Raw genomic sequence first — 24,232 nt, 5'->3', positions numbered from 1 at the left:
ATTTAAAGAATAAATAAAAATTATAAATATAATTATAAAGTAAACTATTATAATTTATTTATTTAAAAAATAATAAATAAAATTTTATTTTTATTTATTTATTTCAATGAAAACGTTGCAAGAACATGTTTGTGTTAAAACTACACCAAAAATATTTTTTTTTTTTAATTTTTTTTTTTTTTTTTTTTTATACAAAATCATTTTGTGTGAGTGTTCTTGATCACCAATAAATAAAGTTATTTTTACACACATATTTTTTTAAAAGTGAAAAATACACCCACAATTTTTTTATTTATTTAATGATAAATTTAATTAAATTTCAATTTTTTTTTTTATATTATTTTTTTTTTTAAAGTTAAAATTATTAATTTTCCCCTATTATAAATGATATAAATAATAATAAATTTTCTACATTAAAATTTTTATAAATGATAAATGTGAAATAATAATGATTTGTAAAAAACTAATTATAAAATTAATATCAATAGTTATTTTTTTATATATATTTTATTTTATATATTTTAATAGGATAATTATAAAAGAAAGGAATAGATCAATAAGAGAGAAAGAAAATGAAGAAATTAGTAGGATTAATAATTATAATAGATTAAATTTAGAAATTAAAAACATTACAATCGATATACTTATACCTTTTGCAGAAAATCAAGTTGATAAAGTTTTAGAGTCAATAGAAAGATGGGGCCACCCCAATAAACTTCCATGCGATAATATATATGTTCAAGACTATTTTAGATTTTCAAAATCAAATTTAGTTTTTTATCAAAATTTCGGTATAAACAAAAATAATGAAAATAAAATTTTAGAAAAAGTTAAAAATCAATTATGGAGGAAATGCTTTAATAAAATTTTATTTAAATATGCAAATAATACCATAGAAGAAGACAAGTATCCAAAAGGTGTATCAAAAATGTATTATTAATATTTTACAAATTTTAAAAATTTATTTTTACTAATAAAATTTTTATATTTTTATTTTATAAATAGGTTTTATAAATATTTTAAAATTGTAGATAAATCAACAGATTACTTTTTTTGGTATGAAAATGTTTTAATTTTTTTCTAAAAATATGTATAAATTTACTCACCCACCTTTATAAATTATTTTTTATAATAGGTTTGAATCAGATGTTAATCCAATTAAAAAAAATTGTAAATTTAAAATCCAAAAAAAAAAAAAAAAATAATATTAATTTATAAATATTAAATAATATAGGGTTAATAGAAATATTTAGAGTTGTAGTTACAACACTTCAAGCACGTCGAAATCAACCATTTTATGTAATGGGAAGCAATCATAGAATACCCGGTACACGTGATGATCAAAGAGCATTTCATAGTATGCATATAAATGGAAACGCAATTTATTATAGCAAAGAATGGTATAAAAACCTTTTATTTAAAATTGAAAATTGGGATAAAGGTTTTGGGGTTTTCGATTTAGATATTTTTTATTATTTAACAGAATCTGAAAATTGGGGAGAAGTTGCAAAAATATTGCAGGTAATTTTTTTTTTTTAAAAAAAGTAAAAATAAGTACTTATTTTTTATCAATTTTTTTTTTTTAAAAAATTATTAGGAATTTATCCACTATGAAATTATTCAAAATTTAGGTAAATATAAAAAAACATAACCCAATATATTAATTTAGTAATAATTTTTAATTTTTAATTTTTTTTTTTTTTTTTTTTTGATCAAACAGGACATAGAGAATATAATGCAGAAGAGTTTTCAAAAGAAAATCCAAGGACCTATTTAGTTCATTCCTAATCAAAATGGATAATTATGGAATTTAATTAATCAATTAATCAATAATATGAAAAATAATTCTCTTAAAAAGAAAATCTTTTATTATAATAAAATTATATTTTTTTTCATTTTTTTTAAAAAAATTTTTTTAAATTTTTTTTTATTATTTTATAAAAAAATTTTTAATTTTTTTAATTTTTTTTTATTTTTTATTATTTTTTTATTTTTTTTTTTTTAATTAAAAAATTATTTGTAACATCAAAAGAATTATATATTGTACTTTTCCAATTATTTATTTATTTATTAACCCACCACCACCACAAAACACCTCAATTCTCAAATTTATATATTTATTTTAAATATTTTACTTTTTTTCATTTATAGAATAATATCATAAAAATAATAAAATAAATCTATAAATCTTTCAAAAATGAGTGTTAGTGTTTCAAATCCAAATATTGCTAAAACCTCAATGAGAGGTTTAACCAATTTTATATCAGATTTAAGAAATGGTAAAATTATTAGTTTATAAAATATATAAAATTAAAAGTTTATTTATATTAACATTGTTTATAAAAGCATCAAATAAAGAAAATGAAGAAAAAAGAGTTACAAAAGAAATGGCTCATATTAGAAAAGAATTTAAAGAAAATAAAAATATTGATGGTTATCAAAGAAGAAAATATGTTTGTAAATTAGTTTATATGTATATGCTTGGTTATGAATTAGATTTTGGTCATATGGAAGCTGTAACTTTACTTTCATCAACAAAATTCTCAGAGAAACAAATTGTAAAATATTAAATTTAAAAAACAAAAAATAATAATAATAATAAATAATAATATAATTTTAACAATTAATTTTTATTTATATTTTAGGGTTATATTGCACTTGGTATTTTATTAAATGAACAACATGAAATGTTACCATTAATTATTAATTCATTTAAAGAGGATTTATTAGCACGTAGTGAATATTTCCAATCATTAGCATTAGCTGCAATTTGTAATATAGGTGGTAAAGAAATAGCTGAATTTCTAGCTCCATTAATTCAAAAATTAATCATTGCAAAGTAATTATTATTTTTTTTATTTTTACATTATAATAAAGATAATAGTTTAATTAATAGTTTTTTTTTTTAAAATTATTTCAGCACAACAACACCAATGGTTAAAAAGAGATGTGCATTAGCAATTTTAAGAATGAATCGTAAACATGTTGGTTCAGTTACACCAGATTCATGGGTTGAGCGTTTAGTTTCAGTTTTAGATGAACCTGATTTTGGTGTTTTAAATTCATTAATGAGTTTACTCATTGAGTTGGCATCCGAAAATCCAACAGGTTGGGAACCAGCTATTCCAAAGGTTATTCATTTATTAAAAAAAGTAATATTATTTATGTTTTTTTTATTTATTTTTAAATACTAATTTTTTTTTTTTTAGATTGTTATTAATAAAGAATTTCCAAAAGAATATGTTTATTATCATATTGCATGTCCATGGTTACAAGTTAAATTATTAAAATTCCTTATATTTTTCCCAGCACCAGATGATTCACAAGGTGGTAAGGTCTTGACTGAAATTTTAGCTGCAATTTTTTCACAATCCGAATCAGCAAAAGCTGGTACTGTTAATCATAAAAATTCATTAAATGCTGTTCTTTTTGAAGCTATTAATTTAATTATTCATCTTGACAAGTAAGTAAAATTTTTTTTTTTTTTATATTAAAATTACCCATTATTTATATATGTATTAATTTTTTTTTTTTAGTGATCCAGCTTTATTAAAACAAACTTCATTATTATTAGGTCGTTTCATAACTGTCAAAGAAACAAATATTAGATATTTAGGTTTAGAAGCAATGTCACATTTTGCTTCTTTATCAAACGAAACATCGATTATGATCAAAAAATATCAAGACACAGTATTATGTAAATATATTTTTTAAATTTTATTTATTTTCATTATAAAATATTTTATTAATATAAATAATTTTTTTTTATAAAGTATCATTAAAAGATTCAGATATCAGTATTCGTAGAAGAGCTTTAGATTTACTATATGGAATGTGTGATAAAAATACATGTAAACATATTGTTGCTGAATTATTATCATATTTACAAACTGCAGATTATGCGATTAGAGAAGAGTTGGTTATAAAGATTGCAAATTTAGCAGAGAAATTTGCATCAAATTATTCGTGGTATGTTGATGTTATTCTTCAATTAATTACAACCGCTGGTGATTTTGTTGGTGATGATATTTGGTTCAGAGTTGTAAAGATTGTTACCAACCACGAAGATATTCAAGCATATGCTGCCAGTACAGTATTTAATGCACTCCAATCAAGAAATTGTCACGAAACTCTTATAAAGGTTGGTGGTTATATTTTAGGTGAGTTTGGTCATTTAATTGCCGATAACAACAACTCATCTCCAATCATCCAATTTAATACTTTACATAGCAAGTTTAATACTTGTAGCCCACAAACTAAAGCTCTCTTATTGTCCACCTATGCTAAATTTGTAAATTTATTCCCAGAGCTTACCCAACCAACCCAAGATGTTTTCAAACAACATCAATCCTATATCGATGCTGAAATTCAACAAAGAGCTTGTGAATATTTAAATCTAACTTCATTAAATGAAGAATTAATGCAAACTGTACTTGATGTCATTCCAGCTTTTAATGATCCAAATAATACTTCAAATAAAGATCAACAACAACAACAACAAATACCACAACAACAACAAAATGGGTCAACTATTAATAGTCAAGATTCTAAAATTAGTTCAGGTGGCTATACTCCACCACAACAAACTCAACCAAATAATGGTTTGGATTTATTAGATCCATTTGGTTTAGGTTTAGGTCAAGGTCAAGGTCAACAACCATATCCACAACAAGCTCAATATCAACAACCACAATCATTACAACCACAACAATATGATTCATCACCACAAGATCAAAATATTTTTACAACCAACTCACCACCAGTATCAGCAGGATCACCAATTTCATCAGGTGGTGCAGCTGATCCAATGCAAGTTAAAATTTTAGCATCCTACAAAAGACTTTGCCTTGGATCAGAAGGTGTTCTCTTTGAGGATAATATGTTACAGGTTGGTTTGAAATCAGAGTATCAAGGTGGTCAAGGTAGAATCATGTTATACTATGGTAATAGTTCAGCTTTCCCATTAACTAATTTCAATGTTACATTTAACTCTATTAGTGGTATTCAATTACAACCACAATCAATTGCCCCAATAATTCAACCAAAGGCTCAAATCCAACAACCTGTCACTTTTTCATGCACTAGCGAATTTACTGAATCTCCAACTATTGTCATCAACTTTTTAACACCAGGTAAACCAATCACAATTAATCTTCGTCTCCCAATTATTATAAGTAAATTCTTTGAACCTCTTCGTCTCTCAAGTGGTGACTTTTTTGGTCGTTGGAAGACAATCTCTGGTAAACCATTAGAAACTCAAGAGGTTTTCAAATCCAGTAAACCAATCGATATTAATTCATATAATAGAGTTTTACAAGATGGTTTGAATATTACAGTCCTTAAACAGGTAGATCCAAATCCAAACAATATCGTAGCATCTTGCCTCTTCCCATTCAGTTCCAATGGTCAACCAATTTCAACATATGTTAGAATTGAAACGAATCCACAAGCAAATATGTGTCGTTTAACAATTAGATCTCAATCTGCTACTCTTACAAATACAGTTAAAAATTTATTAATTTCTCATTTACAATAAAAATAAAAAAATTAAATATAAAAATTTTTCTTAATCTTTTTAATTTTTTTTTGGGTCGATTTAAAATTTTTTTACACGAAAAGGTATTAAAAATTTTTTTTTTGTTATAGATAAAACAATTGAATAATTTTAATTTTAAAATATATCCAAATTTTCAAAGCCAGAAAAACCAAAAATATAAAAAAAATTGTAATTTGATTTCAATAAAATTTCATACTAGAAAATATTTTTAATAACATTTTATTTGGGAGTAAAAATAATGATTGATCTATATAAAGTGTGGCGAACAAATAAAAGGATAGATTATTATTTTAATTTAGATAATCTTATAAACTTATAAATAATAAAACTTAATATCTATTTAAATTTAAGTTACTTATTTTAAAAAGACTTAAAAATAAGTTTTTAAATTAAATTTAATTTTTTTTTAAATGAAAAAAAATAAAAATTTTTATTTTTTTTAAATATTTTAATTTTTTTTTTTTCCTTTCAATTTACCATTTTTTTTTTTTTTTTTTTCATCCCAAGCTTTTTTATATAACATACAAACAAATAAATAAAATAGAAATAAAATCAAATAATAAATAATATTAAATAAATTGTAAATTGGATTAATTAAAGTTTTTATTTTTTTTATTTTTTTTATTTTTTTTATTTTTTTACATAAAATATTTCAGAGATGGATAAACCATCTAAATCAGAATTAAATAACCCAACCATAGCAACTACTGGTGATAATAAAAATGTAATTAATAAACAAGAGTCTTCTTCTGATTCAAAAAGAATTTCCTCAATTATAAATAATAATAATAATAATAATAATAATAATAATAATAAAAATAATATTAATAAAGAAGACATTAAACAAGTAGTTATGACCGCATTTGCAATTCATAACCAAAATACCTCTTTTCGTGATCCAATAAAACAAGAATCATCAGATACAGCCAAAATACTAAAAAATATTGAGGTTTCAGATAAAAACACCTTGAACACATCTCTATCATCTCCGCCACCTCAATCATCACCATCACCATCACCATCACTATCACTATCACTATCACCATCACCATCACCATCACCACCACCACCACCATCAAATAATGATATCCCAATCATATATTCAAATATTTTTATGGATTTGGTCCAATATACATATAATATCAATCTAAAAAGTAATGAATACTTTTCAAACTATGAAAAATTTTCGCAAGGTGCCTTTAGAGGAATAGTTAATAAAGTAAATAGCCTATTTAAAGGTTCTCGAGAATCTTCATTTAAAGAAATGGTTGATGAAGGTTGGTTAAGTGATCATAAGAGTTCAAATGAGTACTTAAAGGATAAGGAATGTCATTCAAAATATCCCCAAAGAAGTACATGGTATTATATTTTAAATTTTAGGTAAGTAAATATTTTTTTTAAAATTAATTAACATAAGTTTATACTTATAATATCTTTTTAACTTAGAGAAATTATCAACAAAAAAGAGAATAAAGAAAAAATGATTCAAACTTTTATTAATCTTAAAGAAAATTTAATTAAAAATCAAACATCGCTTTGTTTTAAATTTGGTAATAAAGAATCAGTTCAAACATGTTATTCAAATTTCATTGATTTCATCGAAACAAATGAAGATTTATTGATGTTTTTTTTCTTTTCCTGGCCAGAAATTGTCAAAAAAGATTTTGGTTTTATATTTGAAATTTTCAAAAATTTAGATTCCAAGAATAAAATAATATACTTGCAATATTATTCATTTTCAAGTGACATTTCACAAACATTTGTTCTCAATGAATTTTTATTTAGACATATGAAGAATAAAGATGTAATTATAGTTTTTATTTTGTTAATTAGGTTTTATAAAGTTCATTTGTATTAATAATTTTTTTAAAAAAATTTAGCAAAAGGAATCAATTTTTTTATACAAATTATTTTTTGATTTTTTATCATTTTCAAGAGAAGATATAGTTTCTTCTTTTTTAAAAGATGTCATTTCTGATCTTCATAAACCAATCCCCAGTTTTTTGAGAGTATTGTTTCTAGTTTTTGGTTGCAAAAATATACCAGGACTCACTTTAAAGAAAAAAAAAGATATAGAACTTTTCAAAGAACTCTTCAATAATCAAAATGATTACTATATGACTTTAAAATCAAGTAGTTATAACAAGATTATATTTTTTGACTTTTCATTTTTTAAAGATCCCATAGAATTTTTAGAGTAATTAATATAAAAAACCATTTATTAATTTATTTATTTATAATATTTATAATATTAATTTCAAACTATTTTTAAAAATTTAGAATGTTAAAAAATAAGCCAAGTTTATTAATTGAAAATCAAAATCAACTGGAAGTTTATTTAAAAGAACTCATTAACATTAATGATAGTCAAGATATTATTGCAGAGATATTTCTATTGGAAGGTGAAGCAACCAAGGTGTGCCAAAAAAAAATATCAGAGTTTATTAACAGAAATTTAAAATCCTTTGCCAAGTATTCATTAGTTATGCCTGAAGAGCCTTCATTTAATTATGTCATGGATAGTTATATGAGTGTCTCAAACAATATTACAGAAATTATGACCATTGAAAACCAATTAATTATCAAACAGGAAAAAACAAAGAAATTTTTTGAAAAGTACTATCAATTTTGCCAATTTGTTCTAAAACATTCAAATGGTCAAAATTTAATATTTAACTCATTTCCAAAAGTCCTTAAAAAAACATTATTATACTCATTATTGGCCCAATCGTTTTTAGAAAATATCCTTAATCAACTTTCAAGGGAAAATATTGACAATCATTCATTATCTCTTTTGAAAGATATTATTGTGGATTCTAATTGGAAAGAGCTTCAAAATGAAAATGAAAATTTAAAAAAAAATGTAAGTCATTTTTAATAATAGTAGTCTTTCATATATAAATTAATATATTAATATATATTTTTTTTTAAATAGATCAAAAATTGTTTAATTAAACTTTCAGATGCCAATGCCAATACAATAGATATGAAACAAAGTTTAAGCAATTATATTATAATTGAAAAAGTTTTAAAAGAGGTTTACGAAACCAAAATAAAATCACCATATTATTTAAAAAAGGAAGCTGACAAATATTCCAATGATCTCGAAGCTTTAAAAAAAATAGAATTATATCTTTTACGTACATTTAATTTTCCAAAGCTAGAGCCCCCAGAAGGTTTATATTTAAAAGATAAATTAGATCTATACAAAAACCATATTTGTACTACAAAAGTACCGGGATACAAAGAGCCACTCAGTCAGGATTCAATTGATTCAATTTTCTATTTTGATAGTCAGTCTTCACAATTTTTTAAAATAGTATTCAGCCATTTTAAAGATATTGATAAAAGTGTTAATTTAAATCAAATATGCAAAGAAAGTTTATCATTTTTAGAATATCTAATGAAAATGGATACAAACAAATTAAAGTTAAATTGTGAAATGTTTAAGAAATTATCAAGTAATGAAATTGATATCACCAAGGAAATTAAAATCTTTTCACAATGGTTCAAATTAGAAAATCTCCAACCTACCAAATTACAGAAATTTATTCAAGAAACCATCTCAATTTTTGGTATTCAAACAAATAATGAAATGTTATTCAACTTTTTCGATAAATTTCAATTCATCAATATTACCGATTTACTAGAAGCTCAGGACTCAATCGAGAGAGATCTTCAATTTATAAAAAACAGTTCTGAAGTCAAATATGAGGATACAATTAACATTAGAAAAAAAATTGAAGGCGCCATTGGTGGTCTAAACTATAGTCATATCCCATTTTTTGACATTATCAACAATGAATTAATTGAATTCTATTCATCCTTCAAAGATTCAAACGATTTCAGAGAAAGAAATAGAATGATTTCAACTAATTTAACAGACACTCTCAGCTCAAATCTTATTGATTATGCCGTATTAATCCACGGGGTTGTTTCTCAAATTGTAGAAGATCACAAGAGATTTAAAGAATTTGAAGCCAATGGCACCAAAACTCAGAGCTACACTTTTGGTCAATATTGTGCTCTAATGTACCAACTATTAAGAACTCATGATATGGAAGATATCAACAAAAAGATTAGATTTTTACAAGACAGCTTGCCACAATTAAAAGCATTATACAGCGGTGCCACTATTAGCACTTTTCTTCCAACTCTTAGTAAGATTCTGATAGAGTCAGAATTTAGATCAACAATGTCATCATCTAGTTCATCATGGCTAATTAAAGTTGATGGTGTAGAATATAACAGGGAAACATTGGATGATTATTTAAGAGGTTTAACATTGGCTAAAATTAATGAAAACCAACGTGGTTGTGTAGAAGAGTTCCAAACTTTTTATGAATTATTAAATTCAATTCACGATAGCCACATAACACTTATCAAGATGTTCCACAATGATTATTTAGAAAAAAGAATTTCTTTTCCAATTGGTCGTGATCATATAGATAGTATAATGGATCTTTCAAAGAAATTAAAAAATGATATTAGTAAATGGACAGATTTAATCAATTCTTTTTCACCAAGAGTTAGACTGTTAAGAAATCAAGGTATCTCTTCATTAATTACCAAATTAAATTCAATAGATCAAGACTCTCCGACAGAGGAATTAGTAAAATTGGTTTATCCATCTATCAAATTTTGTTACTCAAAGAATGCAGTAAATGTAGATTATGAAATGGTTAAAAGGGTAATCTCAGAGAATGAAGAAACCAAAGTACTCAATAGGGAACTTACAACAAGAGATTTTATAAGCACATTATTTGATTTGTTCGATAAAGAACTAGTAGATTATGACGATTTAGAAGACGAACAAAACGAAAGTGGACCAATATTTTACCATATCGAAAATAAAGAAACATTAGATCTTTGTATCACTCAAATGAATGATTTGGTTTTCCCACATCCCAATCAAATATTTTATGGCAATAAATTTACTTTTGAAGCAAATGATTTCTTTTATTTATTAGAAAACCTCAAAGATAGAAATTTCTTTTTGGTTGGCTTACCATTTAAAAAAGATAGTTTATTGTCATGGTTCAGCGATCACTATTCAAATCAAACATTATCAAATTTATCAAGAGTCTACATTATCTCTTTTAATAGATCAGATAACTTTACCGAGTTTTTAAAATCATGGGAGGATCCAATCGAAGTCAAGTATGAACAATTAAAAGAAAGTTGGAATCAATCAAACTCAAAGAATGGATGCGAATCATTACATATTTTAAATGGTGAATTTGGTAGTGGTAAAACTTTGTATGTTGAAGAATTAAAGAAACAAAATATAAATTGTCTTTTCTATAGATTATCAGTTAGACCAAATACAAACTATATGGATTTCATACATTTTATTAAACAATCAACTCAAGATTCCTCAAAAGGTACCAAGAATATATTATTACACATCAATATCTCACCCTACAGCAATTATTTAGAGTTTTACACATTCATATATCCATTAGTAACATTTGGCTTCATCTTTAATGAATTCAATGGTGAAATTATTTGCATATCCGAATCATTAAATGTTTCAATTTATTTTGAAATTGGTACATCATTACCAGATTCGCAATATGGAAAGCCAAAAGACAATTTGTCACTACTCTATCATATTTCAAATGCAATTAAATACGAAATTCCATGGTCCTATAGAAAAGAAGAAATCAAATGTATATCTTATTCTCAAACAACTGCCAATGGTTTATTCTTCAATAAGAAACCACAAATTACAGATCAACTTTATCAAACTTCACTAGATGACTACTATGGGCTCATAGAAAAAATTTATGGTGTACATATAAATTTTCTTAGAGATAATAGATTTAAACAGTATCAAAAGAACTTCTTTTTACTCTTAAATGAAAGATTGGAGTTTTTAGATAAATATTTAGATTATTATTGCTATACATCTCAAATGGGTATCAAACTCAAGACATCACCAGAAGAGTTATATCGTTTCTTTGTTATTGAAGCTGTAAAATTAGCTGATCCAAAACTCTGCTCAACTAAAAATATTTGGTCAGCACCTCCAATAGTCATCATTAGATCAATTTCGAATTTCATTGATGAAGTTAATAGAAATATAGAATTACCACAAGTTGAATTTGTTGATTTTAGAACCAAATCGGATTTACTTGATAAAGTAGAAACACTATTCACCATAGAAAAAGCTTCCACCAATACTCCAATGTTTTGTGCCGCTCTTTCTCAAAGTTTTCAAATTACTGATAGAACCTATATAGTTTCAAATTTAGCAAGACAATATGGTTATATTTTAACACCAGAATTTTCACTCAGATTATTAATTCTCCATGAAAAAATCAAAAATCAAAAAGCAATTATTTTAAATGGTGATACTGGTGTTGGTAAATCTTATATACTTTTATTCTATTCTTCAGTTATCAACGCAAGAATTAATGATTTACCAGACATTCTTTTTGACCTAAAGACTTTCTTTGATAATCTAATGAAAGAGTTTCCAACAGAATTTACTGAACATTTGTTCGATCCAGAAATTAGAGAAATTATTCAAGTTGCAAATAGAATTACAAAAATTTCACAAGAAGTTTCCAATCGACTATTTAATCAAATTTCAATTTTCATCACATCCAAAATTTTATCAAACCCATTAATTCAATTAGAAGAGGATTCTTTCCTCTATAAAATTAAAAACAATCAACAACTTATCAACACTTGGGAAATATTAGAACACTCACTCAAAGCAATAGGATCTCTTAAATTTAGATGTTTATTTTATAGATTAATAATGCACGAAAAATATGATAGTATACAATTAAAAGAAAAAATTAAAGAATTAGAGAAAAATGCTCTTGATATATTCAATATTAATAGCTCATTAAGAATGGTTGTATTTATTGATGAATTCAATACCGCCCCAGAAGACTCATTGGCCCTTATCACAGAACTCTTTATTGATGGTACTTTGGATGGGAAAGCATTAAAAGTTAATAATATATCATGGGTTGGTGCAATGAATCCAAAAATGAAATCTCAAAAGATATCTTTAGATTTTACTGGTCAAGAAACTTTATTCTCTGCTCAAGATTTCATTGTCAAAGATCCTCCAGCTAGTCTTCAACAATTATACTTTGATTTTGGTGAATTTAATGAAGTATCGGAACGTTCTTTCTTGGATGTACTTTTCAAAAGAAAAAAAGATTTACCACAAAAACAGTTAAATCAATTACAGGATTGTATTTTAATTGGTCAAAATCACCTTAGAACTATTAATCAATATCGTACTCATGTTTCAATTCGTGACATTATGCGTGCATTAGATCTTTATAAATTCTTTATGGAGGATCCATGTGGAAGTTCTTTAATTCAATGTGGTTCACTTAGAGATTTAAACTTTGAAGAAAAACATTGGGGTGCATTAATTTCATCAATGTACTTAACATATATACTAAGAATGGAAACTGGAAAAAACCGACAAACTATTTTAAATAGATTCAACGAATACTTAAAACAACAAGACCCAAATCAAAATATTTCAATGAGGGAAAAAGATCCATTCACTCTATTATTTAGAAATAAATATAAATCACTTTGCAGCAAATATATTAATTTGCCAAATGGTATTGCAAAAACAGAATCTTTAATGTTAAATATTTGGTGTTCGATTGTTTCAATCAATTCAAATATTCCTTTACTTATTGTAGGTCCACCAGGTTGCTCAAAAACCCTTTCATTCAGTTTGGTTTTAGAAAATATTAACTCTTCAATCCAAAAGAGTATCAAATACTCACCATTAGCACATATTCCAAATACAGAGCCATTTAGATATCAATGTACAGAGCATTCATCAGATATTGAAATCAAAACTAAATTTGATCAAGCCATTAATCGTGAAAAAGTTATGCATGCAGAAAAATATAAATGTGTTGTATTTATTGATGAAGCATCATTAATTAACGAAAACTTACAACCAATGAAGGTCCTCCATGACTATTTAGATAAAGTTGGTAATAAAACTGGAGAATCTAAAGATAATATCGGTATTATTATTTTATCAAATAAACTTTTAGATGCAGCCAAGACTAATCGTATGATGGTATTAATTCATCCAAATACCATGAGTGAAGATGATGAAAAAGCTTTGGTAAATGGTTGTCTTTATAATAACAAAGAAGAATTAACAGAAGAAGAAGAAAAAAGATGCGATGCCTTATGTAGAGCTTATAAAAGAGTTAACGAATTTTCCGTATCAACTAAAAAAAATCTATTCCATCAACGTGACTTTGTATTCTTTTTAAGATTCCTCAGACGTCAAATAGATATGGAAGGCAAACCCTTTAAAGAAGCATTATTAGAATCATTAGAAAGAAACTTCAAAGGTATTCCACATGACGATTTTAAGAATTTAGTAAAACTATTCTTTGAAGAAGTTGGCTTACCAACAATTGAATCGTTACCAGATAATACAATTCAAAATATTAAGAGCTCATTATCCGAAAAGATGCTAACCAACCAAAATCCAAGTACATTAACATTTAGATACACAATGGTCATTGATCCATCAGAAAATGAATCATCAATCTCTATTTTAAATGAAATTGGAATTAAATCTAAAATTGTTAGAGTAGGTGGATTTGAAAATGACCTTTCAGAAGAATCGCTCGTAGAATGTGTATCACAAATCAAATCCTCAATGGAAAATGGTGATACTGTTGTTTTAATCAATAGTGAAAAGATTGACTCTTGTTTCTATGAAGTTTTCAATCGATACTTTTCATTGATGCCATCCCACGATAATAAAGATAAAATGGATTTTATGGCTAATATTTCATTTGGTACCCATTCAATCTTTTGTAAAGTTCATCCAGATTTCAAAATTATTATTCATATGCCACTATCTAGGTTAAAGAATACTCAATTACCATGGTTAAATAGATTCGAAAAGTATTGTCTTTCAATTGATTTACTCACTCAAGAAGCTATTGAAAATAACGAATCATCGAAAGAACTCTTTGTTAATCTTTGTGAATATTCAAAACATTTTGTTAGTACCCTACACGAAAAAGCCTCCAAGAACTCTTTATTGGTGGGCTACTCACAAACTGAAACTAGTTCAAGTTTAATTTATCAATTTTTAAAATCACATCTAACTGGCTATAACAATGGTATGTTTAAAAGAAATAACGAAATTTTTGATCAACAAACATTATTCAACTTCAAAATTTTACAAATCGCTAAACCAGAGTCAATTATTCGTTGCTTTGACTCAATACCACAAAACTATTTATTAGAATATTTTATTAAACAAGAACATTTCAGCATAATTAGATTTTTAAAACAATTATTTAAATCAAGATATTCATTAAAAGAAAACCTTTCAAATAAATGGACAATTTTTACAAGATCATCACTTTCATTGTCTTCATTAAAAGATAGTGACTTATTAATTAAATTCTTTGAAGAGAATATAGAAATCTCAACTCAAAAATATAATAAAAAACATAATCAAGATGATTCTGAAGTTGAAATGGATGAAGATGAAGAATTTATAGAAATAGACTCAAATGATAGCGGTGATGAAATTAAAAAAGAATTTGAATCTTTAAATTTAAATCAAAACAATGTGGATATTATCAAAAAGAAATCAATAAAAATTATTCAACTAAACCATTTACAATCAAGTATAGAATGTTATAAAGAAATCGAATCATTCAAAAACTCTGACAAAATTGTATTAATTGTTATAGCCGATATGATCAATTGTAATCAAAATCAGTTAAATTATATTTTCGAGCTACTCACAAATTTAGATGAAAATAAAATGTTAATAACAATTTATCACTACCCACCAGAATTTTCATTATCAAACCAATTAAAACTAAATTCAATTTTCTTAAATAATATGGAATTTATTTACATAGACTCATTAGGTGTCAAGTTTGAAAAGGATCAAGATAAACTTTATGAAAGTACAATTGAAGAAGATATTAGAAATTGGATTGCTCATTCTTGTAATGTTAAAGAATTTGATTCATCTGGACAACTTTTAAATAATCACTATAAACCAGTTAGAGTAATCTTGAAAGAAATGTTCTTTAACCAACTTAAATCAATCGCCAAAGAAATTGTTTGCCATAACAGTCCCACAGTCCAATTAAGAGGTGGAGTAAGACAACAAAAACCTCATCCATTTTATTTAGATAGTAAAAAGAGACAAGATACTCTTTTGGAAATTTTCGAAAACAATCCACAATGGTATCAATCCATTATCGAAAACTTTTCAAATCATTGGTTAAATCAAAAGATATTCATTAGAATTCTTTTAAATATCTCTCAACGTATTCAAAATGGCAAAGAATCACATTCATTCATTGATGCCATTAAAAGCTCAATAACAAACTATCTTTATCCAGTTACCTCAAATATTATAAAAACAATTTGTAATTACAACTCCATACCAACTATTTTAGAAATTATTGAAAACTCTGTAAATGATAAAGAAAAGTACAACTTAATCAAAATTTTCATTAAAACATGTAAAATTTCATATTTATCAGAAATTGGAGTTGAAAGAAGATTAGAACCAATTCATTTAAATCAACCAAAAACTTCAACCAAATATCCATCACTGTTCCCATTATTTGACCAATTTGAATATCAATTCACTTTGATTTTTGATAATATTGTTTTAGAATCGGAAAAGAAGAACTCAAAACTTATCTTTGGTCAATTATACGAATATATTGTGGGTCACCCAATTCTAGATCTTATCATCTACATTTGTAAATCTGATCACTTATTTGAAGCCTTTAAACATGACTTTATATTTAGAAGCTTAGCAATTGGAATCGAACTAAAAGAAATATTCATCAAAATTATCGATCTATTATTACCATTTTCTTTAAAGACTCAAGATCGTATTCCAAATATCTCGGAAAAAGAATTTGAAAATCTTCAAAAAATTTTACAATACTGGATCATAAAGAATTATAAAATCGATACCATCAACTTTTTAAAAAATATTATTTCACCAATTTTAGAATTACCAGACAAAGAAACCACACTTTTTAAATGTTATCGAATTATAAAAGAATCAGAAAATATTGATATGGATAATTTAAAGAAAAATTTTACTTTATTAACAATCGAATTATTATGCAATCAAATATTTAATTTAACAAACGAAATTAATCAAAAAGATCAAATCAATGATAATATAGATTCAGTTAGATCATGGATTAAAACTATTAGAGATTTATTTAATAAGATTAGTATTGAACAACTATTCTCAACTATAGATAATAATAAAGAAATTCAAGATTTAATTTCATTTGTAAATTCCTGCTATCATATTTTAACTCAATACTTGGTCTTATCAAATGATTTAACAAATGAAAATAGAAATATAATTATTCAATCTTTAAATCTCTTTAAAACATCAAATCTTCACAAATTAATGATCAGCTTTGAATTATTAAATCAAGAACTATTTAAATCAGGTTGTAATGAACAATTATCAAGCTCAACAATATTAGAAATTATCAAGCCATTAATTATAATTGATGATGGAAATTTAGAATCATTTATTACAATAGCAAACAATGAAGATAAACAATTCATCAATATCTTACCACAATCATGGAGTTTAATTATCATTAAAGAACTAATAAAAGATGAAGACAAGAAAGATCTATACCTTTATAAAATTCTCAGTCAATTAGATAAATCACAACTAAAAACAATTCATAGCGGTCCAATTACATATTTCTCTCATAAAGAAACTAAAGAACTATTATTAGAAATAACTCCAAAGAGAATAAATGATACTGTGGGCCTTGCTATTAATCAACTGTATCCCAATGAACCTTTAGTTGATATTTTATATCATATAGCATTTGAAGAATATAGTCAAAGATCATTAAAAAACCCAATTAATAGCTTGATCACAGAGTTTAATATTTTATATAAGAAATTTAATAGATTCGATTTTGTTCCCGAAAATAATGATCAAATGGAAATTGACAATCAAATTAATGTTAATATTTACGAAAGAATTTCATTGGTAGCATTATCATGTGTATTCTTGGAACATTTAGTCTCATTGATCAATAATAAAGGCTTAGAAGAAACCTATAATACCATACATAAAAAAGATATTCAAAAAGTATACTCAACAATTTTAAATAATAACAATATAAGATCAAACTATCAATTGCTTCAAATTTCAATATACCACGTTTACTTGTTCACAAGAATTATTCAAGAGAAAACTTTATTAGACTTGTTCCAATCAAATGGTCTCTTGGAGGAACTTTCATTAAGTGCTTATAAAATCAATAACATAAATACTCAAGACCATTCATTCCACATGCCATTCATCTTTGATAACTATTATAAAGAAGAAAACGATTGTTTCTCTGATTGTAAATACTTTATTGAACATTCAAACTTACATGAATTCAAAAATATGGTTATAAACTGTGTATTACCAAAACACAAAGGTCTCGTAAGAATGGTTTTGTTCCTTCTCTCTTATTATTATATTTACCATGGAAGAACTGACAAATCATTTAAAAAACATAGCGAATTTATCCTTAATGAAATATTAGTTGATCAAGCAATTGTACAACAATTAAATCTTGCACCATACATGGAAACCTATCACAAAATTTTAAAACAAAATTTTAATCCACAAGTTTACTTAATAGATAATATTTTATTATCAAATAACAAAGATGAACAAAAAATTGCAAATTTAATTATCAACTCTATTTCAGTTTCAATTGGATCAGAGAATACACATTTATCTCTATTCACAAGATCCAAAATGCCAGGTGATACTATTGATCCTTTTATTCAAAATCTCTGTAAGCCATTTCCAGGTTGCCGTCAAAATACATTAGTGGATTGTCATGCCAAATATGAAACTTACCACGGCCAACAACTCGATCATTTTACAACAATATCATCTACATGGGGAATTATGGCATTTATTGCAACGATAAGACCATATGATTTCAACTTTTATAAAGGATTACATTTTATCAACTATCCATCTGATGCAGCCAATCCATCAAATTATATTTTAAATCGTTCGTTAGTTGCAATAACAGAGGTCGAACTAAATCCAGAACTAAAGGGATTACTTATTGACCATTCAATGTTCCTTTCAAACCAAATATTTTCAATTTGGAGAGAATCATTCAATAATAATCCCAGTTTTAATAATATATTTGGAAACCATGATGAAGTTAGAGCATATGAAGCTCAATTAAATAGAATATATACCAATACAAAGACAGAATTTAATTTAGTTAAAACCAGATACATGGAGAAATCTCTAGCAGAAAGCAAAATTGTTACCATTATTCATAAACTAAGAATAATCTACACAAATTATTTCTCATCATTAATACTTCCATTAGAATCAGTTCAGTTACTAATTACTAAAACTCCAACTGAAGAATATCTTACAATTAGAACATTTATAAATGAAATTGAAAAAATCTGTATATCAAGATACTTCTCAACACTTATTCAATTCCTCGACACATTTTATCAATTTACTTCAAATATTTTACCAGAAGAATATTTAAATTTATCAGTTGAAGACTGTATTAACTATCTCATTGAAAATCATTACGAAACCCAACAATCAATAACACCTCTCATAAATAAATTTGAAGACCTTATAAATGTATGGGAAATTATAATCGAAAACCTATCCATTGAACTTTGTCCAAGAGCTGCCCAATTCGAAGCTACAATTCCATCGATTCAAAAAGATACTCCATTAGCAACTATTATTTCAAGTGATCCAACATCAATTGGTTGTATTGTTAGAGTAATCGATAATTGGTTAGAAAAAACTCAAGGTAGAATTATTAATCTTACAACTACAGGAAAATTACCAGAAGAAATACTAAAACTTATAGAAAGTTTTGATATAAATAACAAGATTGATATCGCAGAAATTCCAATTGAAATAGGTAGTAATAATCTTTTAATAGGAGCCAACTATACACCAGATGAATTTTATGATTTCTATAAAACTCAACTTTCAAAATATTTCTCCCTTAACAAAAATGAATTTGAAAAATCAATTGATTGGTCCTCAATTCAAAACAATTTAGTATTAAACTATATTTATGGTAAAGTTATTTCGAATCAATTAAAAAGATATAAAACAGTATTTAAATTTAAAAAACAACATCAATATACTCAACAAGTTCAACCACAACAAGAACAAGATAAAGAAAAAATAATTAATAATATAGATAATAATTTAATTAAAATTGAAAGATTAGAACCAGAATTCATTAAAGAAATAAAAGAATTAGTTGAAAAAGTATTAACTTTACAAAACTTTAATGAACTTTTAGAAGAAAAAATTGAAATTAAACTTAGAACCAAATTTAAATCAAGATTAGATCAAGATCAATTAGAAATTATAGGTCGTTATATTTTACAAATTTTAATATCAATTTCAAAGAGTGAAAACTTTAATGTTATTAGAGAGAAATCATTACTTGAAATATCAGCATTCCTCTCAGATAAAAATTCTCAATTTATCAGTTTAGAAAACTCATTTAAAGAACATTTACCAGCAATTAAAGTATCAAGTATATTATCGTTGGCTGACCTATTCATCAATAGCTATTTAGGTTTCAGATACTATTACTCTTCCATCATCAAAGAACCAATTCAACCAAATAAAGATCATATTTGTAAATTTAAAACAATTTATGATTTAATTTTAGTTGATTGTGAAGTTGATAAAAAGAAACGTACAAACGAATGGATTCAATATTTATGTCAGTTTATTCAAATAGCATCATCTGAAAACTCTAAAAGAATTATTAAAGACTCTCAACCTGACTCTCCTCTATTATCTCTTTTAAATAGAGCTCAACTAAAAGATTTAGAATCCCCATCAACAAAAGTTGTACTCATCCAGCTAATTCCACCTGTTACACTTAACTACTATGCTACTTTAATGGGCACACTTCAAGAAACACTTTCAACACTTTACTTTAATATGGAAGAATTAGATAAAATTGATAATTCAATCGTTTTTAAAGAACTAACAAAAGAAGATTTACTCAAAACAAATAAAAGAAAGATTAATAGTAGAAGTATTACAAATAACATATTAAACATTAATGGTAAAGAAATTGATGATGAAAATTTAAAGATTAAAATATTAACAAGTCATAATGAAAATTACCTTACAAAAAATGTTGAGGTAAAGAGTAAAGACGAAGAGGATAATGAAGAAGATCCAACATTAATTAAAACATTATTAAAGAACAGCGATTCAAATGGAATTATATTTTTAACAAATCTCTTTGAATGGATTAGATTCCTTCCAGATAATTTGCTATCCTTCACTCAAATAGAAAACTCTCTTGCTCTCTATCCAATACTCAAAGAATTTTTAGATATTTCTTCAAAAAAACTAAAAGAACCATATGACATCAAAAAAATATATAAAGAATTTTTAAATGAAAGTAAATCACTTAGAAATGAATCTAACAAGTCAAATCCACTACCATCCAATATTTTAATTTCATTACTTTCTGTAATTGCAAATATTTCTCCAAAAGATTCTTTTGGAAAAATTTTTACTGGCACTTTGGAAATAGTTTGTGCCAAATGTAACCAACCAATTAAAAAGGAATTAACTCAATTTAATTTACAATTCAATATTAAATTAACTTCAAAACTTACTGAAACTGTTAAAACAACTCTTTTCAATTTAATCAATTCTACTGACGAGTAAGTTTCACACTATTTAATAATATTGTTTTAAAATAAATAATATTAACATTTGTATTTATATTTTTATAGTTGTAAAATATGCATGAAAACCATACCAACAAAATCAATATTAAAAGAAGCTCCAACCTATCTATTTGTTAATGTTGATAGATTAAAGAATAACGATCTCTCTTTCGATGAATTAGACTATCCATCTGAAATCTCAATAGATTCATTCTATAAAACTGATGTTTTATTTTATGAAATCGATTCAGTTATGGTAAATATATTTCTAAATATTCATTTTTAAAAAATATTTACTAACTTTCTTATTTTTTTTATTTCAGATGTCAAATGGTGAATATTCATCCTCTCATATTAATTATAATAATAATACCCTTAGAATCGAACCAAATAAAAAAATTAAAACTATAGAAAGAGAAGATTTTATCGAATTTGAAAAAAGAAACTCAATAATGATTATTTACAAAAAACAGCAAACCAATCAAAATAAATCTAATATTGACAGTGATACTAATAGAATGGAAGTTGTATATAATACAGGTAATTCAGCTTATAAAGAGAATATTACAACACTATTAGATAAACCCAAAAGAATAGATGCAGATAACTCCTCAAACATCTCTAAAAAAGAAATTATCGATAATATTGAACTAAACGAATCATTTGCAACATGGCTAAATGAACTTCAAATCAATTCTAAAGTACTTCAAATGATTTCCAAAGCTATAGAAGAAAACTTTATTACAAGCTTTGAAACTGCATTTAGTATAAAAGAAGATGAATGGAAGGATATTATTAAACCCTCTGGCCCAAGAGCTTTATTCCTAAAATATTTAGGAAACTTTAATTAAAATAAAATAGATATAAAATATTTTTTTAAATAGTTTTTTTTTATTTTTTTTATTTTTTTTATTTCTTTTTTAATAGCATATTTGTTCTATTGGAAAAACAGTACAAAATATATTTTTTAATGATGTTATTTTATTATTTCTTTGAGTGGCAAAATAAATATTGTGGTTGTTGATTGGAGATTTTGATGTTTGGGTTATAATTGGGGAATTTTCAGATCGTTGCTGTATAGACTGTGGTTGTATTTCTTTTGTTGTTGGTTGGTAGTTTTGAATATTATGAATGAAATTGTATTTTTTTAACAATGGTTCATCATCTGGGTTTATATTAGAAATTTTTTTATTTCCTATTGAGGGTTGTTCTTTTGCTTTATTTAAATTATTAATTTCGTTTGGGATATTGAAGCTATAATAATTTGGATATTGTATAAATTGTTGATTTTGAGAATTTGGGTTCATACCACCACTAGTCGAATCACTATTAGATTTTGAGACAAAAGGAGAAGAATGGCAAACAAAAGAACTAAATTTTTCATCATGGTTTTTTAATTTACATGAGGAAAACATTGATGAACCGATTCCCGCTTGATTGCTATTAAAGTAAGGTTGGAGAGTACTTTCATAAACTTTATTTTGATGCTGTACTCCTAAAACATTATTTGTGTAAGATTGAAAAAACGATGAAGAGGATGAAGATGATAATGGAGAAGCACCAGAAAAATAAATCGAAGGAGATGAAGAACAAGGATAGAAACTAAAATAAGGAGTTGGAGGGGCCATACTATCAAATGGATTAAAACCAGAAGTTGTAGTGTCAATTAAATTTGAAAAAGAAACTCTACTTGTATTATTATTATTATGAAGAGTAGAAGGAAGCATTAACATACTAAGAGTACCCATAAAAATTAATAAAGCAAAATAACTTGATCTTGAGAATTCTTTATTCGAGTAAATTGGAGGAAGATTCTTTAATACACCTTTTCTTTGCAATCGCATTACACAATAATGGAGATGGTGTGGTGATAGATTATAAACACGATGACAAATTGAACAATACCATTTATTACATTTTCCTATCCATTCACATAAACATTTTACATGTACATATGTTTGAGTACCTTTACAATCGCATGGCTTTACTAATCTATTTCCAATATTCTTTCTTTGTCTTTTACTTTGTGTAATTGGTATAAACTCTATGAAACCATCGCTGCTAATTCTTCCACTGCAACTGTCCAAACCTACACATTCATTATTTAAAGAGTTTTGGCTACAAATGTTTTCCTTCTTATCCTCCACTTCAACTTCTTCTAAACAAAATCTACATTCTATTAACATTTTGTTTTTTTTTATTTATTTCATGCAATTATTTATTATATTTTATTATAATGTAATGAGAAATTTTGGGTATAAACATAGAAAAATAATAATAATTTTATTTTTTTCGTTAAAAAAATAATAAAAAGTTTCTATATATTGATTCTACAAATTTTTTTGCTTTAACTATAATTTTACTAAACCCCTAAAAGAATTAATACAGTTAAAAAAAGTTAAATTGAATAATAATTATTGCAATTATATTGTATATTTAAGAGTTTATTTGTTATGTGTTTGTGTGTTTATAAATTTAAATTAAAATTTTTAAAAAATTAAATATAAAATTATTAAAAAATAATTTAAAAAAATAAAATAAATAAATAAAAAAAAAAATAAAAAAATGGTAGCTATAATTATAAAAAATTCTATATTTTTATATATTAATTTTTTATACATTAATTAAAAATATCTTTAAGAGTAACAAGGGTATATTTAATGTGGTGGGGTTTAAACTATTGTGTGGTGTGTGTTGGGTGAAAATTGGTAGCGGGATAAAAAATAATTTTGAAAAATATACAAAAATGTATATAATAAAAAAATTTTTAAAATAAAAGTGTTTTATTTTAATTAGAATAAAATCTTTTAAATATTTAATATTTTAAAAAACACGCATAAAGTATATATGGTAACAATAATATACCAGTGTTTTGTAGTAAACATAAACTAATATACAACATCGAGTGGG

General features: G+C 24.9%; 4 protein-coding genes across 4 annotated transcripts; 3 read left to right on the top strand and 1 right to left on the bottom strand.

The window, feature by feature from the left end:
* Nucleotides 1–448: 448 nt before the first annotated feature.
* On the top strand, nucleotides 449–1,788 carry DICPUDRAFT_81009 (uncharacterized protein; the record flags this gene model as incomplete). Its single annotated transcript, XM_003290233.1, has 6 exons — nucleotides 449–930; nucleotides 1,006–1,056; nucleotides 1,136–1,170; nucleotides 1,235–1,521; nucleotides 1,598–1,631; nucleotides 1,721–1,788. The coding sequence occupies 6 exons, from the start codon at nucleotides 449–451 to the stop codon at nucleotides 1,786–1,788; spliced, it is 957 nt and encodes a 318-aa protein (XP_003290281.1).
* A 256-nt stretch (nucleotides 1,789–2,044) lies between these two features.
* DICPUDRAFT_56580 (uncharacterized protein) lies at nucleotides 2,045–5,555 on the top strand. Its single transcript, XM_003290232.1, has 7 exons — nucleotides 2,045–2,279; nucleotides 2,347–2,558; nucleotides 2,646–2,839; nucleotides 2,921–3,152; nucleotides 3,210–3,463; nucleotides 3,537–3,697; nucleotides 3,774–5,555. Exons 1-7 carry the CDS (start codon nucleotides 2,198–2,200, stop codon nucleotides 5,534–5,536), a joined length of 2,898 nt encoding a protein of 965 aa, XP_003290280.1. The 5' UTR covers nucleotides 2,045–2,197; the 3' UTR covers nucleotides 5,537–5,555.
* A 1,942-nt stretch (nucleotides 5,556–7,497) lies between these two features.
* DICPUDRAFT_49072 (uncharacterized protein) lies at nucleotides 7,498–22,204 on the top strand. The gene is made up of 5 exons (XM_003290231.1): nucleotides 7,498–7,754; nucleotides 7,838–8,424; nucleotides 8,593–21,316; nucleotides 21,389–21,578; nucleotides 21,646–22,204. The coding sequence occupies exons 1-5, from the start codon at nucleotides 7,675–7,677 to the stop codon at nucleotides 22,171–22,173; spliced, it is 14,109 nt and encodes a 4,702-aa protein (XP_003290279.1). The 5' UTR covers nucleotides 7,498–7,674; the 3' UTR covers nucleotides 22,174–22,204.
* Nucleotides 22,205–22,242: 38 nt separating this feature from the next.
* Nucleotides 22,243–23,775, bottom strand: DICPUDRAFT_98631 (uncharacterized protein; the record flags this gene model as incomplete). Its single annotated transcript, XM_003290221.1, has 1 exon — nucleotides 22,243–23,775. Exon 1 carries the CDS (start codon nucleotides 23,506–23,508, stop codon nucleotides 22,243–22,245), a length of 1,266 nt encoding a protein of 421 aa, XP_003290269.1. The 5' UTR covers nucleotides 23,509–23,775.
* Nucleotides 23,776–24,232: the final 457 nt, after the last annotated feature.

This window comes from Dictyostelium purpureum (genome assembly GCF_000190715.1).
Source record: "Dictyostelium purpureum unplaced genomic scaffold DICPUscaffold_214, whole genome shotgun sequence".
NCBI classification, from domain to species: Eukaryota; Evosea; class Eumycetozoa; order Dictyosteliales; family Dictyosteliaceae; genus Dictyostelium; species Dictyostelium purpureum.
The sequence above is the reverse complement of the archived record's forward strand: the minus strand, read 5'-3'. Positions and strand labels throughout refer to the sequence as shown.